At 39.1% G+C, this 17436-nt stretch overlaps 1 protein-coding gene across 3 annotated transcripts in view; it reads right to left on the bottom strand.

Annotated features, from left to right (window-relative positions):
* The window catches only part of erbb4b (erb-b2 receptor tyrosine kinase 4b), a gene marked incomplete at both ends in the record, with an annotated part of 268165 nt that overhangs the window by 61842 nt on the left and 188887 nt on the right, over window positions 1–17436 (bottom strand). For all 3 annotated transcript variants that reach the window (XM_083908815.1, XM_083908817.1, XM_083908816.1), the window contains 6 exons: window positions 1791–1889; window positions 3550–3672; window positions 6238–6370; window positions 9017–9061; window positions 10429–10583; window positions 13496–13589. In XM_083908815.1, the coding sequence (XP_083764941.1) occupies window positions 1791–1889; window positions 3550–3672; window positions 6238–6370; window positions 9017–9061; window positions 10429–10583; window positions 13496–13589 (649 nt within the window). The remainder of the gene's footprint in view (window positions 1–1790; window positions 1890–3549; window positions 3673–6237; window positions 6371–9016; window positions 9062–10428; window positions 10584–13495; window positions 13590–17436) is intronic.

Raw genomic sequence — 17436 nt, 5'->3', positions numbered from 1 at the left:
AATCACAACAGTGGCTTCAGGCAATACAGGCCATCCCATAGTATGTTATTCCCTTTGAAAGCCAACCTCCTGCTTAAGGCTTCTTTTCTAAACCCCACAGAGTAGAAGTCCTCCCCAAAAAGACGTATCTTGAACATGCATTCAACACATTTATAGATTCTGTCTGTACAACTTTACTATGCAGAGTTGCATACCTTCACTGAAATCAATATCACCTCAGTACAATTCTCTGTAGGAATCTGTTCATTCCTTTTATGTTCTGGCTGTTTTTGATAGTTTGCAATATTGTCATTTTCAGTTAAGTTTAGAAATAATTAATGAATTAATAAAAAAATAAAACATATTTCCCTATGGCCACTGGAGTTATATTTACTTAAAAGTGACCCTGCTGACAAAATTAAACATTCTCTTTCACACACATTTACCATTGGTTTAGATGTCATGATTGAATCTCTCTGTCAGTATTCATCACAGCATACACATGCACACAGGCGCGCGCACACACACAAACACAAACACAGGTACTGAAAGGAAATCAGTCCTTGGTGACATTCTTCAAACAGTCAGTGGGAAGTTAGAGTGGCCTGAAGGTAGAAGGTAATAAATCCAGAATCCCTGATCCCTCTGGAAAAATATAGCGAGATAAAGTAAACTAACGGAGCCTGGTGCAGAGGTTGAGCACACAGCTGCTCAGAAAACAATTCCAGAAAAATGTGGAGACTGGATAAATATGAAAGAATGGCTTCAGTGTAAAACAAGATGGAACCTTTTTTACCAGGAGAAACAAAGTAACTGAAGTAATGATCGACAGATTAGCACTGTTACCACACTTTTGTTTTAGTATTAGTTTAGCTGCTCGACCAATCTCCCATTTCAGATTAACTGAGTCATCACACAGTACATTTATTTTACAGGTCTGTTACAATAGGAATTGCTATTCGCATGCAATGTCTGCACCACTTGGGGCAACTGAGCATTTAATCTGGTCAGTAGCTGCAATATGAGCTTAAAATGATATCACAATATTCCGTCATGATATCATGGCAGTGATAGATAATTCAAAACAAAAGTGTCTGTGTTGATATGGAATGATATGTAGTTTGCACTAACAATGTATTTGTGACGCCAAAGAAATCTATTACTAAAAAACACACAGAAATAACTCCATTATAACTTGATATTAAGTGACGTTCCTCATCACATACTGCAGAACACACAGGATATTGAACCCTTACACATTTTCAAAACCCTCCCTCTTAGAATGTCAAACCAAGTGCAAAACATCAGCGCAATTGGATCCCTCCCATGTGGATGTCTATGGCTGCATTTGTGTTGAAGGAAGTTATTTCATCTGCCTTGCATCATTATGGGGGTAATCATTTTTAGTTTTTTTTTTTTTTTCACTTTTCCTTTTGAAATGGGCTAAGTTGTGAATGTTTGATAAACAGGGCCTTGCCTTGTGCACTGTGCTGGTAGCCTGTGGCGTTGGATATCTATGTGGGTGATATCTAGGGGCCCCTGATAATTTAACTTCTGGAGTCCATGTGGCATGAGCTGAGAAGTATTATTTAGTGTTCTGGCTTTTAGTCCAAATCCCAAGACCAGTCATGGTGACGACAATGCCTTGATAGTTATATAGTATATATGAATATTGTAATAGACACAATACCAACATGTTGCTGGATTGGATCTTGTGTTATTAGCCAAAACAACTGACACAATATGTAATTAAAGACTGAAATGGGCAATCTTTGTTTTTTTTTTTGTTTACACATTTTCAAGATACTCACGTCCATGAACTCTACGTTAGCCTTAGGTCCAGTAGCTTCGTTTAGAATTTTAATAGCTACAGGAATCTTCACTGTTTCACCCTCTGGGACCCAGATACCCTAAAGAAACACACACACACACACAAACAGATTATAAGTCAGTGCACTCAATGCAAAGTCATTAAACTCCCACTCACCAACATTTTATGAAAAAGAAAAGAGAGGAGCTATAGATTTTCAAAGGAGCAGCATGACAATCCACTACATACTGCTTGATTAAACACTATTGTTTCCTTCGCGGGAGGGAACTACGTAGCATTTTGGGTAGAAATCGTGTGAATTTGCAGCTACAAATGTGGTCAGCGAGGGAGGGAAATCAAGTGCCCCACAATTATCTCAAAATGTTTCAATTGTCACTCACCTTAGTTTATTCTCGTGTGACAACATATCCTTAGTGACAGCAAGCCCAATTCCACCACAGGGTTAAAACACCTGCTCTTTTAAAGCTGTAATTTTCCATGAAATACCCAGTTGTTGATTGAACTTGATCGTTCTGCACTTTTGTTAGCAATTATCATTTGTAGTTACTGCATTATGATGTGGTGTTATATGTGTGTGTATATACAAGTGAATTTATGTGACTCTAACAACACTATTTTAGGTTTGTAAACCTCACTTTTGCACCTTTTTTTAAATCAACTCGAGTTAAAAACGTACACAAACAAAAATCTAATTTGGCACATTGAACGAGGTACAACAAAACAAACCAATGTTGTTGGTTGCTCAAGAAAGAGATTGGGCAAATATGCAGGACATCATAAACAGTTAAGTAAATACTGCCAACAATTAATTCAACGAAAAGAAAGGGGGCAATTTCTAAGCACATTCCAGCTATCATTTGACCTGTACCCGTGTGTCCCTTTTGACATGCGCTATACTTGCTTCACCTGTATGACTGTACAATGACCTGCTCATCAAAATGTTGCACCACTACTGGCCAAAGACTCTCAACCTTTAAGTATAGCAATGACAGTATTTAATATTTTAGGGAAAGTGAGGAAACCTGCACAGCTAAACACTCAATTTACACGTCAATCTGAAGCCTGAGCCTCATTAGCCATGACCTCTGGATTGTGCCTGGAATAATAAGATCATGCGGTGAAGCATCTGAAATTCGCAGCTGACTGCCCTGAGGGATCACAGCGTCCCACCGGCGTTCCTCCACTGTGAAAGGATCCAGTGGAGAATTATTTACTGCAATGCCCTGTGACCAGCAGGGAAGCTATGACTACTAGGACTCACTCATGAGACTCTGAAAGGTCTATTTAAAGTCCTTTTGTGTTGAAATGGGACATCAGCACATCACATAACATGTTTGCCATATAGCTCTGAACTGGAAATGTGCTATAATGGGAATCAAAGGATTAAAATGTCCAAAGATGATGTCAGTATGAGAGAGAGAGTTTGTTCTTTCTAATTTCAGTGCTGTTCCTCCTACCACTCCCCAAGTCATCATCACACCAGTGGTGACCTCGGCTCCCTCTCATTTCAGTGTAACCCCAGAGGTCTTGGTGTCTGCTATTACTTATTCTTTTTCATCCCTTGCCGGTAGCCTTCTCTCACACATCCACTCATTGTCTTGCAATCTGTCTCTCTGTGAGCTTTTTCATGATCTTACTTTGTGAAGTTTTAGATTATAGTGTATTTGATTATTTCCTATGAAATGAAAGCACGTGCAGCATTATTCTTTAATGTGTGTGTGTGTGTGCTGGTTTTTTACCTTGTAAACAGTCCCAAATGCCCCAGAGCCGAGGATCTTGACCCTTTTGAGTTCTGTCTCTTTCAGGATTCGAAGCTGAGCTTGGTTGGGTGCTGTTCCACTGGGTGTTAAAGGTTCCACCAGCTGAAAACACATAATAAGACAGGGGGCATTCAATCAGAGGTTTCTCTTGTGCAAATCCTAACACAGACATTCCCAAAAAAAACTCCTCTATACTTCACAACCAACAAGTCATAATGTAATATAAATATTGAGAAATAGGTCCTCCTGTTTTTTAATCATGGTAACACAAAACACTTGATGTGCAGGTGGACTGGCTAATCTATTTTCTTCACTTAGCTTAAATAAAAAACATTTGGTGTAAAAATACATTTTTGGTTGTTTTTGTTTTTAATTGCCCGTTCAGCACTTTCACAGAAAAAAAAAAAAAGAAGCTGTTTCTCAAAATGTGACCTCATTTCCAAGAATTCATGCTGTGAAACTCCTTTATCTCAAGGAAACAACCATTACTGTTACTTCAAAACTGCAAAAGAAGTGTTTCATGAATTACATTTTCCATCAAGACAAATGTGAACTCTGGAGTGCCAATTCATTTTTGTATCATGAGTGAGAGATTTAATATGTGAGAAGAAGGGAGAGGTGGATGAAGAGTGAGAGAAAGAGGCAGGGGATGTGGATAATTGTGGCGCTTGAAAAGGATTTGACACTTTTGTTGTCTCATTACTGCTCAAGTGGAGGAATGAACAAATGAAATACCTACTGAGAGAAAAAAGGTTATGTGGGTAGGGAGGGAAAGAGGGAGTGCGGAATGGAGATGTGCAGTGAGAGAGGAATAGCGGCAAAAAAAACAACAAGGCAGCAAGTGAGCAACTGAATTAGTCGGAGGATGCAAAAGCATAAGAGAGGGAGCAATATAACATGAATTACAAAAAGAGCCGAAGATTAGAGAGGGAAGATGGAGAGCTTGTAAATCAGCCTAGCTGTGGTCGGCAGCTTCTGTCCCTCTGGCTTAGACACTGATTAAAAAAAAAAAAAAACTCAGTCGTCAAATTTGTAAATGGAATAACAAATCAGCTTCTGCAGGCTGGCAACAAGATGGATGGGGGGGCCACACACCATATAAACAAACAAATGGCAAGACAATACAAATGCCTTAAAAAAAAAAAAAGTACCCATCCATACACACATACTCTTCAGTATGCTTTTCCACAGTGCAGGGGAGCTGTCCGATGTTAGGAGTTCTGAAAAAGCAGCTCACTGGAGCTGTCCACTATTGCACTGCACAAACCAGTGCTGAAGCCAGAGCAACATTGTATATTTGCACACACTATTTCTTTATGGTTTAACCAACGCACAGACACTTATCTAATGGCAGCTACTGGCAACCAAAGAACTACATATAAAAAGAATGTTGGTAGTCGAATACACTGTTAGACTAAGTCAGTGACAAATGGTTTTTGAGTGTTTTCTTGGGATTACAGCCAATGCAAATACATGTTTTACAGACTGTTTTTTTGTTTTTTTTCTTTTAGTCGAGCCACAAGATCAGGTCTCTGTGTTCTTTATTAATTATGTGAGCCTAATAGCTTAACATACTCATAGTATTTACTTCTTACTTCTTTTTCACTATATTTAAGAGGCAGCAGTATAAAGACGCTGCTAGGACACATTTTTTAAAAAAAGGGGACAAATATAAACATGGACTTTTTGCAATTGTAATTACATTGTGCAATCAGTTTGATCATCAACAAGTCGAAGCCAAAAAAGTTTAGATCAACTTTAGATAGATAGATAGATGTACTTAGTGTAGCCACAAGCCACAAGTCTTTTGTCTGAAATAGTTGGTAACCAACAGTGGCAGAAAATATAATAATGATCCCCATCAGTGCTATTTTTCATTATAGAAGCTATCAGACACTTCACACATGCTTGTGTGCTCTGAACAGACAGAAAGTGAAAGCAAAACCGTATACTTATGGGCACATAAGTGCATTACATGATGTACTCTTCTCATTTTAACACAAAGAAAGAGGGCATTTTTCTCCTCTCATGCTCCGGTGCCGCTGCCACTTCCCAACACATGTGTCCTCTCCAGTACACCAGAGTAAAGTCAACACCTAAGCCTCCCCACTCTGGACAATTTCACCACCTCCACAGTCGTCACCATCTGCAAACCTCATTTTGTATTCTCCCTCTTTGGGGCCCGACTTGTTTTGTGTGCACACATACTCGCGGGCGACACACAGCTCTACACCGCAAACACATCCAAGCATCTGAGGTGACACAAATCTACAGACAAACAATTAAGTCGAACTAATTAAGACAAACATCAACAGATTTGTGAGTATTGATCCTAGGGAAAACCATGTATAAAAGATAAGAGATAATTTCAGAAATTCTGCTGCCTTTTTTTTTTTTTTATCTATTATTTTGTGATTTCATAGAGCAGTACTTTTCACCCATTGTCCTGCCATTTATGGCAGCTGTTGTGTGTCAGTACGCTTACAATTCCCTTCCCTTATGACAAAGACATTTGGTCAGTAAGAAACAATATCAAAGCTCTGCACTGTGCTTACACAAAATAAAGTCATCTATGTCTGTTCACTCCACTGCCAACACACACCATTTTAGCACTATGTTGTATTTTTTTTTTTTCCAATCCATTTTTCTATCTGCTACTCTACTCACCTCTGTCTCCAGAAAGCGACGGAGGGCTCTCTTTTTCTTTATGTTCTTCCGGCGCAGAGACACTGCTACGCTCAGTGCCATAATCACCACCATGAAGAGGCCACCGATCACCCCTGCTGCGATCAGAGGGGTTCTGAAGACAAGAGAGAAGAAGGGGGTGAAGAGATAATCTGTAACTGACGAAGACAGAAGGGACAAAGATGAGGATTGCGGAAGAGGACGAATGGATAGAAGGTGGCATCTTCCTTAAACTCTCATGTGCTCACACAAAAACAAGTTTAAGTCAATGTGGATGATCCTTAAAAAAAAAAAACCTTCGCCTTCATTTTTAATCTGAATTTGCACTGAGCTTCATCTGGTAACAAATATCCCTCCATGCCCTCTCGCTAAAACCAAGGCTGAGATGAAAAACATGGAAATTACCATCAAAGTGAATTCTCAGCATCACACTGACGCTGTCATTTGAAATCAAGATTCTAAAGTAAGTTTCTGATATATTCCCCAAACTGAAATAAGCAGAAGTTCCCACATCACATATTTTAAATTAACGAACCTAATTTGGTCAGAATTTATTCAGGGTTCTGCTCCATATCAGTAGAAAAAAGTGCTGTGATTTGGACATGTTTATGACCTGTTTATAACTCTCCAATCTCCCTCATTTCCCGTTATTTGCCATCAGGAGAAAATCATGGGGAACTTAGATGGATCCATATTGTAATGTATCAGTAATTATAAAGTGTCGTCATTACATTGATTCTAAAATGTTCAGCTTGTTCCTAACGTACACATCTTTGCTTCTCACTGGGCATTTGTTGAAAAGGTCATCCCATTCTGTTGTCCCTTAAATGTCAGTTTGTAGCACCACCTCCCATCCTTATTGTAATTGTAAGGATTATTATGTAATCTGACAAAACATAATTATTTAACCACACAATTTTGAGGAAATAGTATGTTTTTATGACAAAATAAAATGCAGTAAGAAAGAAAAAAGATAATCAAATTGGTTGAATGTTGTGTTAATTTTATGATGCACCTTATGTGTGTATAGTTTTTTTGTATTTCATTGTGACCAATAGTCACTGACGGACACAAATATACATCAAAAATGTTCTTCTTCTTTTAAAGCTTCTGTCAAATAATTGTCCAGAGTGACCATTAGATTCATTCCAAAGATTACACCAACCAATGGTGATTTGATTTTTGTATTTGTATGAATATATGTTAATGTTTCATGCCCATCACTGATGGCCACTGTTCAAGGACACAGTCGAGCTAAAAATAGCCTCATAGAACACATGAGCAGTAAAGGCCACAAAGGACTTGATGCATGACTAAATGTAATTTGAGCACCGAGATTCACTGTACATTATCTAATTCACTCTGCATGCTTCACTTACTTAGTTTTTTTTTCCAACTGACATTAACAGGTCTCCTGACTGATCATATGAAACTTCAAATTCCCAAGACATACCGCACCACCTCGGAATATCACCCAGAAAGCCACAGGTCAGTGATGCGTTTGATCACATTAAATGCAACATTTCTCCCCAATTACAAGAACATCAGTATTTTAAAAAACCATGGAACCAATAGGGAAACGCAAGAGACAACAGACCGCTGAACTAGATGTAAAGAAACTGCACAGTGGAACATGACAGCGGAAGTATTTCTCGTCTCTTTTATCAGATCAAGTACTGCACGAGTAAGTGACAGATACCGAGTAAATCAGTTTAATTAGACATGTACAAACTGCATATTAAAGCCAGTAGAACGACGGCCTTTGAAGGATTAGTGTAATCATCTGTTTCTGATATGCCACTCTCATTCATTTTCAGAAGTCAATACATCCAGCAGGTAAAGGATTAATAAGATGTTTGACACCCGAGCAGGCAACTGAACCTGGATTAGCTGAATGGCATCTACAGCTGTGGTCATCTCGATCTTGTCAGATGATAAGGAAAAAAATGTTAGAGATTCTCCAAGTGAAACTAGTTCCCTGGTGTCCTAATAAACATGTCTGTGACATGCTTTGGTCATAATAGGATGAAGCACCACAGCAGAGCCCGGTGAGACAACAATTCCAGGAATTTAGCTTTTACAGGAGTTTTAACTCCTGTACTTAGACTGAGGAGGACCACAAAAACATGAGTGAGTCATCTTTTTTCCCACTTTGCCAACTGATACGACCTCCAGAGTCACAAATATAAGGATTTAAATGATTAAAAAGTTGATTTAGCATAATATGGGACCTTTAAAGAATCCTATGCCTTCTTTTAGAATCTGGACTCAAGATTCAGTATACGGAGTAAATACTGTGTGAAGATATGTGGAATGCTCATTCTTGCTTATCAGCCTTTATTTGTTCCTGTTTTGTTTTTTGTTGTTGTTTTTTTTTTGCAATCATCTCTCTGAGACACAATTCTCGGTGCCACCTGATACCAAACTGTTTCTCTTGCGAAACCTTGAATTCATTTGCAGTAAACTGTTAGCGGCATTTTGTTCGCCTTTTCTCCCCCAGAGCCTCAGAACAAAAGCTAAAGCACTACCAATTTATCAAGCACCAGGCAAATTGCTTGTGCACACTTACACACAAACACACACTCTCTCTCTCTCTCATTCTCTAGTATGCACAGATAGGCTTTAAGGACATTCACAGGATTTTTTGAGGGGCCTTAAAACTCGCTATTAATCACAGACTATGCTTAACTGTGACACTTGCCTTGCATGTCTATGTGCGTTTACATGTGAGTGGGGTTTGAATGAAAAAAATCATGTCTACCTGTCCATCCAGCCAATACAGTCCTGTAGTCTTGGTCCAATGCACCTAAGTAGGGAACATAGGATGAGCACAAGTTAAACATTTTCACAGAGTATATGAAAATAATGAGACCCTGCTTAGGGGATTCACGCAAAACATTCATTAAGAGTCGGAGTGGGTTAGGGTTAGGGTTAGAGTCAGAATTGTTTTACAATAATGGTCGGTGTTTGTCCCGTGTCGGACAGAAAAAACAATCGATTACAGTCGCCGTTTTCACAAGATAACAATTTACACCTGCACACACACACACACACACACACAGACCGTCTCTGTATGCACACTTTCATTTTGAGCAATTGCAGAACCTCCACAGATAAGTCTTTCTCTCTTACTATCTGCCTAATCCACCGAACCAGCAAGGTGTTAACGCCACAAGCAGACCCACAATTACCCAAGCAAAACCCTTTTGAACCATGAGCCAGGCATAGACATGTTTACCCTCACTATTAAAATGGAAATGTGGCTTTGTACACAGCAGCTGGTAACATGGGAGACTAAAAAAAAAAAGTGATATCACAATATTCTCTCTTCTATTTTGCGTGACTCAAAAACTTAATTTAGTGAAAATAATTCACTATGTTCTAAAAACCTTCGTACATCATCATTTTCAGCTCCAACTTCATTCTTTGCTCGCTTTTAGAGTGACAACTTTAACAAAAAGCTATACCTTTGAATAAAAAGCTGTGAATCTTTCACACAGACTATGCACGACTGGCACAATCTTACACGACTGACAGACTTGGTGGGTCTTCAGCATGTTTAGAAGAAGGGAATATTGGTTTCATTGTGATTCTGTCTGTTTCCCTCTCTATCATTGTCTCTCTCCGCTTTCCGTCGCCCTCCCTCAGCCTGTGTTTTTTTTGAGAGGCAGACCTGCTTATGAAGCTTTACTTGTGACAAAGTGTCAGCCATGGTGTTTTTCATTTACAGATACATTGTTATGCTCGGGCGAGCTGGAAGCTGTCACTCAGAAGAGGAGGAATAACATTCAAGGGGGTGACATAAACTCCCACAGGAGTTAAATACAAAATGATGTCTCACCAACAACTTGTAGAATATTACACCGAGAGATCACTGGCTAGTGAGCATTGGAGAGTGTCGCGCGGTACTTCACTAACTCCTCTAACTTGTAACCTTTCCTCTTATCCTCTCATGTTTTACGTTACCATTTCATTTCATGTTACAGACGTGTTGTCTTTGTTAGACTAAGGTTGTTTGACATTTAAAACATAAGTTACATATAAACACACTTTAAATTATCTTTCAGACAATAATTTCAATTGATTTTCCCCATTAAAGTGTTATTTTGTTGTTGTTTTATCTAGTAAAATAATGACATCAATATAGGGTAATTCATTTTTCTTTGCACTTACCCCTGTGTGCAGTTGCTGTGGCATGGATGGCATTCATTGTTTGTTTCAGCGTACTTGAAGATGAAGCTGTTGGCACCCTGGAGGCCGTCAGGACACTTTTCCACACAGTTTGGACCATCCTTGAAATGAACGCATTTCACACAATGATCTGGGCCCTACAGGAAGTGAGAGAGAAAAGGTTGGTTTTGTAGAAAAATCTCATTTTAAAAACCTAAATGACTTATTGCTGTCAAAATCACTCATTCTGCCATTTAAGCTACCTGGTATCTATTATTTTCTGCAGAATTCCAGCTGGTGATTTAGGTTATAATATGCCATAACTGGTGTTTTTTGAAATTAAAGTGACGTGATCCATTTTTCATAAAACTTTCCCAGCAATTCTGACATCTTCATGACTCCATCACTAGTGGATGTGGAGACAACATGTTCACTGTGGACTCTCTCTGGGCAAACTTGCATTCAAAACTGTGACAGTTGTCAGTCACAGACGAGATGTGGTCACCTCAGTTAATAAAATAGAGAGGTTACTGGGTTTATTCCTACATGAGAGATGTGTCTTGCGCAGTTTTGTCAGCAGCTGCTTAGATTAAAATTTTGGAGTTAAATCTGTGCAGCACGGGCGCAGGGAGAGAAACAGCATAAGCCGACCAACAACAAATGAAAAAGGGTAGGAAAAGTGGAATAAATACTGTTGAAAAATGAAGCCAGTGGACATGGATGCAGCATAACCGAGCAGGCGGAGAGAGTCATGAGAGAGAGTGAGATACAGGGCGAAAAACGCAGAGCAAAAGAAGGAGAAGGAGGGAGAAGGAGGACGAGAGCAGCAGACAAGACACATAAAGCAGTGTGAGTGGAGCAGGCAGATAATAACCATCGCTCACAGCACACACAATGACCATAACAATCCGCCTAGAACAGGATTTATGGAGCTAATATAGGTAAGGGAGGAGGTAGGGGAGGAAAAGACAAGAGGCGAAAAGCTCTCCCAGACAGGATCCGTATCATCACCAGGCTTATAGAACATCTCAGAGACACTCACACACACACACACACACACACACACACACACACACACACAGTGTATGCAACACGGCGGGTGGAAATCAAATCAGCAACCACAACATTTCACTCACATGCAAGGATGTTCCTGCACAAATGTAAACACTGCATGGATATGTATTTTGTACAGTGACAAATACAGTACATGGAGAGTAAAGAGATTCACACACACACACACACACTGTTCTCAATAGAAAAAAAAAGGGAAATGGCAAGGTTAAAGAGGTGAGACTGACGACAGATAACCATGCTTTGACAAGTGGCTGAAGGTTTATACGATTAAAGTAACGCGGGTGCACGCACGCAAGTTTCGTGCGAGTGCGTATAGGAATACTTCTCTCCCTCTTCCATTCAACGCTGCAGTATAATTATGCAAATTGAAAGTCTCACTGCTCTCACTGCCTATAGAGTTGAGCCATGACCTTTTATAAGTGTCTACCTATGAGTGTGCGCGCACACGTGTGCATCTCTAATAATTCCTTCACATCAACAAGCTAATTTATGTGACACGCACAAACAAGCACTCTGCGTCCAAAAAGAGCTGCCATCTCCTGTGTCACAGCTACTGTACGCTACAGTAGCCTACTATTTAAATTTGTCTGCCTGTGTAATAATTTCTGATCATCACTCTTTGTGGTGTCAGAGAGCTTATACTCAAGGCTTAACAGGCAGCCACAAAAAAAAAAAAACACGTTTCAAAGCAGGATTAGGCGTAATCAGGAGGGATTTACAAGATTTTAAATAATGATACAGACAACTTTTCCAACCCAAAAAAAGAGAAACAAAGGGGCATTGGGATCAATGATAGCTTCTAATAATATGACAATGATCTTCAGTAGTCATTAAGGATTATAAGAATATATTTGTTTTACTGTATTCAGGTATACAGTAGTGTGCTATAACAACATCAAATGTTCATGAATTGACTCCTCGGAGGTTAAATACCTCAAAACAGAAGAAGCCTCTTGGATGAGAGGTGAAAAGTCTTCAACTCTAGCGTCTACAGCTACAACTATAGAAGAAGTCTATAACCTGGCTGACTGAGAACCTTCATGTCTGTGAAGATCGCAGATGATATAATACTGCCAGAGAGAGAAGGTGTCAACTTTAACCCTCTGTGCACGGATCTGTGCCACAGGTGCACCCATGGTCAATTGCTGTGGGAATAATACATAACTCCTTATATGGACATCCTGGGTGTGTGTGTTTATAGGTCACATATTCAGGCTTTAAGAAATGCGCGTGTTTTTTTTTTGTCTTCTTATGTGTTGTTGAGTCAACGTTTTGATTCATTGTATATCTCATTATAGCTCATCTCAAGTAGCAATAATTGTGCAGAAGTCACAAAATAAACCGTTTTTCATTTCTTTTTGTTCATAAAAACAAGCCTAGTGAACTCTGAACTGTGACGTATTCCCAAAATTCACAAATTCAATCAGATTTTAAACATTCAGAGTACTTTTTGCTCAAGTGTGTTTAGATAGTTGGTGAAAATGAAAAACACATCAAGTCAGATGTCTACATTCTTAAAGCCTCTGTATATACTGCACGTTTTAACATAGTAATGCAAAAAAAAAAGCAGCCAAAATTAAATCAAAATATACTTGTTTAGAATCAAAATCAGAATCAGGAACAGATTTATTGTCAAGTAAGTTATATATGAGGAATTTGCTTTGGCACAACAACACAATATATACAAAGAAACTTAAATATTTAGCTTAAAATCATATACATATATATACACACTATTTAAGCATTTTAACCTTTAGACAAATGATAACTGATTCACAAAAACTGTCTATGTAAGTGTTATTATAGTCATATTACGACACAGAATGATTCCGCCACATGCTACTGCTTTTCTTTGAGAAGGCTTTTCCGCTCAGATTCATGTAAATGTGCACAATCTGCTCAAACAACAGCCCTCTTTGCTGTCTACATGGAGACCAGTGAGCGAAACTAATGCTTCAGACCGCATCAATATTGTTGCCTATAGAAACAAGCTTACCGGACCGTGGCAGGTCAAAGAGTCGTCGTCGGTTCGCTCACACTGGGCGTCACACTCCACACACACAGAGCCATTGGCATACTCTCGAATATCTCTGAAAGGTGGAGGAAAGTGGGGAAGAGAGGGATTAGGTCGGGTTGGGGACAGAATGAGAAACAGGGTGAGAGACATGGGGGGGGCAAACATTATTCCTTCAGCCAATATTGTAGAACAGAGACACTAAATCCTGTACAGCCTGTTGTTGAAGGAAGCTAAAACAATGAGCAAAAGTCATCTCCGTGAAATCAAACTACTTCAGCACATACATTATACAATCTTTGGAGTGAATGTTTTTGTATCCAGCAGGTGTTGAGAGGACCCACAGTATGAGCAACAGCTATAATACCATACCACAAAAGGTAAATGTAGTGCATACTGTGTATAAATATAATTTTGAAGAAAACCTTGCAAAGAAAACCAGTATTTAAAATATATATATAAATTCTATTTTCAGGGAAAGTATTGGCTGACTGACAAGAACGTGTAATTAAGCACCAACACATGACAGAAAAAATAGAGTTCCTTCTGGGTTCATGTTTTCAGTCATGAATTGCGGGGAAATCTTAAGTGATTGGATCAATAACATTCTCAATTATTTCAGGAGTTTGATTTGGAGAAGAAAGATTAATAGACAAATTTTGTCTGGATCATCCTGTTCAAATCGTTCTCACAATTGATGGAAACACTTCTTACTCAAGATGCATTCTTAACTCAATGCCTCACCCTGACCATGAACCTTACCCTGAACTAAACCTAATCCTAACCCTTCCACTACTACTACTACACACACAGGCATTGTAGCTAATTCGTTAACAGCGATTCTGAATGACATCGCACAGGGTTGACACATTTCAAAGGTTCAATATCAGTGAGGGGTACAATGTTTTCAAAAAAATCAATTCAATTAAGTGTCTCATTATTCAATTTCTACAATCCCCTCATAATAGCAGAACACCAGAGTGGCCTCCAAAAGTCATTAAAATTGACCATAATGCAAGAGCGTTGGCACTTTGCCTTTGTCACTACAGGACAAGGAGAAGGACTTCTGGGCACTTGGTCGGTACAATGAAACAGAATGTTCCATCTCAGAAAAAAAGAAGAAAAAAAGCCACTGTTCCAGTGGGATCTAAATCAAATTAGTATTAATTATGCTTCATCTAGCCTTCAGAAAACCTTCCAGGAGGCAAGGGAGGTAAGCCTTTGTCTGGGTGTGTGCTGGTTGAATTAATGAAGGCTGCAGTGGAAGATATCGCTGATGCTTGTGCTGCTTCTCTGTATTTTGTCTGTCTGTCTGTCTCCATGTCTGTGACAAAGATGCACCAACATATTAGCATGAAGTTTAAAAAAAATTAATACATTACATACATTAAAAACCAAACAAACACACGCACACCAATTCCAAACATATTTCAGATGACTGAACGCACATGTTCATGTGTTTTGCAGCTGTATGACCAAAGTTAAGACACAAATGGAAATGAAAGAAAAGTAAATGCACAATTTAATTAATACTGCATGTGTGTCAGTGGTTTTTAAAGGTGCCATATGTAAGAATGTGGCCAAAAACGGTTACTACATTCAAATTCAAAATACAGAGGTCTTTAAGGTTTCGTTTTCTGACGTAACTGGCAACCCGTGGTTGCTCGGCAGCTGAGACTCTACTGACTGCAATGATTGGTAGACGGCGGTAGGTGGCGCCACATGATTTCAAAACATAAACGTGATTTGCAGTCTGCAAAAAAAAAAAATTATGCAAATATTTTGGCTGTACTGTTGTTGTTGGTGAGTTCAGTTTGTTATATGAACATTATTCCTGAGTCTCTGTGACATATTAGGAGGATTTTATGGCCACTTGCTTTAGATTTTTTACATAATGCACCTTTAAACGTAACCAAGTTTAAGAAAAAAAAATAATCACATTTTAAGTAAAATTTCAAACATACTCGACGACATTCGACTTTGTTCCTTTTTACGCCACGTTGTGGTCATGCACACTGGACGTTATAATATGTGGTCGTGCTGGTGACGTGCAGGTGGACAGGTAGGCAGGGCGTGGCCCCGTGCGCAAGCAGTGACTGTGACACGCAGTGACACGCCTAGCCCCCCTGCCCTATAAGCACCTTCAGGCCCCTTTCTCATTCCACTCCAATGTGGCTGCCAAACCCATTTGCTCATGGAGCTAACATTTAAAGGCGTCATTCTAACAGTAATAAATCTAAAATGTTATTATTAAAACTCACCAGGCGAGCAGGTCTCATCACCTTTCATTGCGAGGTGGAGAGAATTAAAGAGACCCTGATCAATTTTACTCTCTGCTGGGGTGCCGTCTGAATCCGGAGTTGTACAACAATGTCCTAAATTGTTCTCCTGGCTTTCAATATCATGGTGATTTTAATATCGAGTTCCTGCTAAACAGGACAAACATCGCAGCTGCCACAAAGAGCCGTTAGCTGTTCTTCAGCTTTATTGTAACTTTAAATGAGCAGGTTATGCATCAGATCTTCCATCTTCTAAAAAATTCCAGGCTGAAATCAGTTGAATTGTTTTTGTTTTTCCTTGATTCGATCTGTTGAACACAATTTACTGCTACCTCACTTTCCTCAACTTCAGAGGGGATGTTTTTGCAGGGCTCTGTCGGCTTCTTCATACAGAAATCAGTTTGATCTTTCCAGCGCTAGTAACCTGCAAGTTATTGTATGAAAGAATGAAGACGGCGAAAACGTGAAAAGCAAAAGTTATACCGGTGGAATTATAAAGTGAACTCTGAGGACTTCAGGCAGGGATTTCCTGGCGGTTTGATATCATAACCCGAATTCTGAATTGAATGATCGAAAACAGCTCTGAGAACCCACGCAAATGTGAAAAATTTTAATTGAGCAGCAAAGAAATTAACATCTAGTAGGAACACCATTTAAAACAGCTTGATGAAGTCTTTTTTGTTCCATATTACAACACTGATAAAGGCTCTGTGACATAAAATTAACCTGGTTTTTTTTTGTCCTGTAAAAACCTTCACGCAGCATAAGCAGAGTCATGGACTTGGACTGGGTCATTGATTTCCTTGATCCCGAGAACAAGAATGGCATAAGAAGGACCAGCTCCAGGCGGAAATATCCAACAAACATGTGGTATTGGTGATAACAAGAATGAGGCATGAGCATTTTTTTTTTTTACTTATCCTTTATGTTTCTGTATCTGTGGATGTCCTCCAGATTTGTATTTTTGTTGATTTATCTGGCACACTATGTGGTTTATTGACAAAGGTGCTGTTGGACCGTCTATCAATTGTCCCAGACGATGAGAAGAGATAACAACATAGGGCTGCAGTTTGTCTATGAAATCCTATACAATATATTATGACTGATCATTCCATTAATTTTTGTTTTGCTTTTCTTATACTTTCTCTTTTTATACTAGCTAACATATTTTTGTCGACGTGCTACAGCAGTTGCACTCAAGAGGTGACTTTTCTGGTATCTTGTCAAGATTTAGAAGCTCCACGTATCATATGAGGGGGTCCAGACATGGTAGTTTCCTCTATTTTTGATAATAGCGTCTACTGAAAAATGAGTCTATGTACAAAGTGGCACAGTGTAAGGCTGTAACAGAAAAACAATGAAGTTTTGATATGTGAACAACTCAACATGAAAAGTGTTCAATCTTCTTACAATTTGGTCAAAATTCAGTTTCTCATCTTAGATTCATATGATTTTCCATTGATTTTACATGTGATTTAACGCTGTTTGGGAGACATTTTCCCAAAGTTACTTGTACTTTACAACATGAGCCATGATCATAGTTGCACATCCCAGAGTCACATGTGCCAAATTCAAGGCCCGGGGGCCAGATGTGGCCTGCCACGTCATTTTATGTGGCCCGCGAGTGATTAATTGGTCTTAAAA

Source organism: Microchirus variegatus (assembly GCF_963457635.1).
Source record: "Microchirus variegatus genome assembly, chromosome: 22".
Lineage (NCBI taxonomy): Eukaryota > Metazoa > Chordata > Actinopteri > Pleuronectiformes > Soleidae > Microchirus > Microchirus variegatus.
Note: the sequence above shows the minus strand (reverse complement) of the source record. Positions and strands in the feature narration are given on the sequence as shown.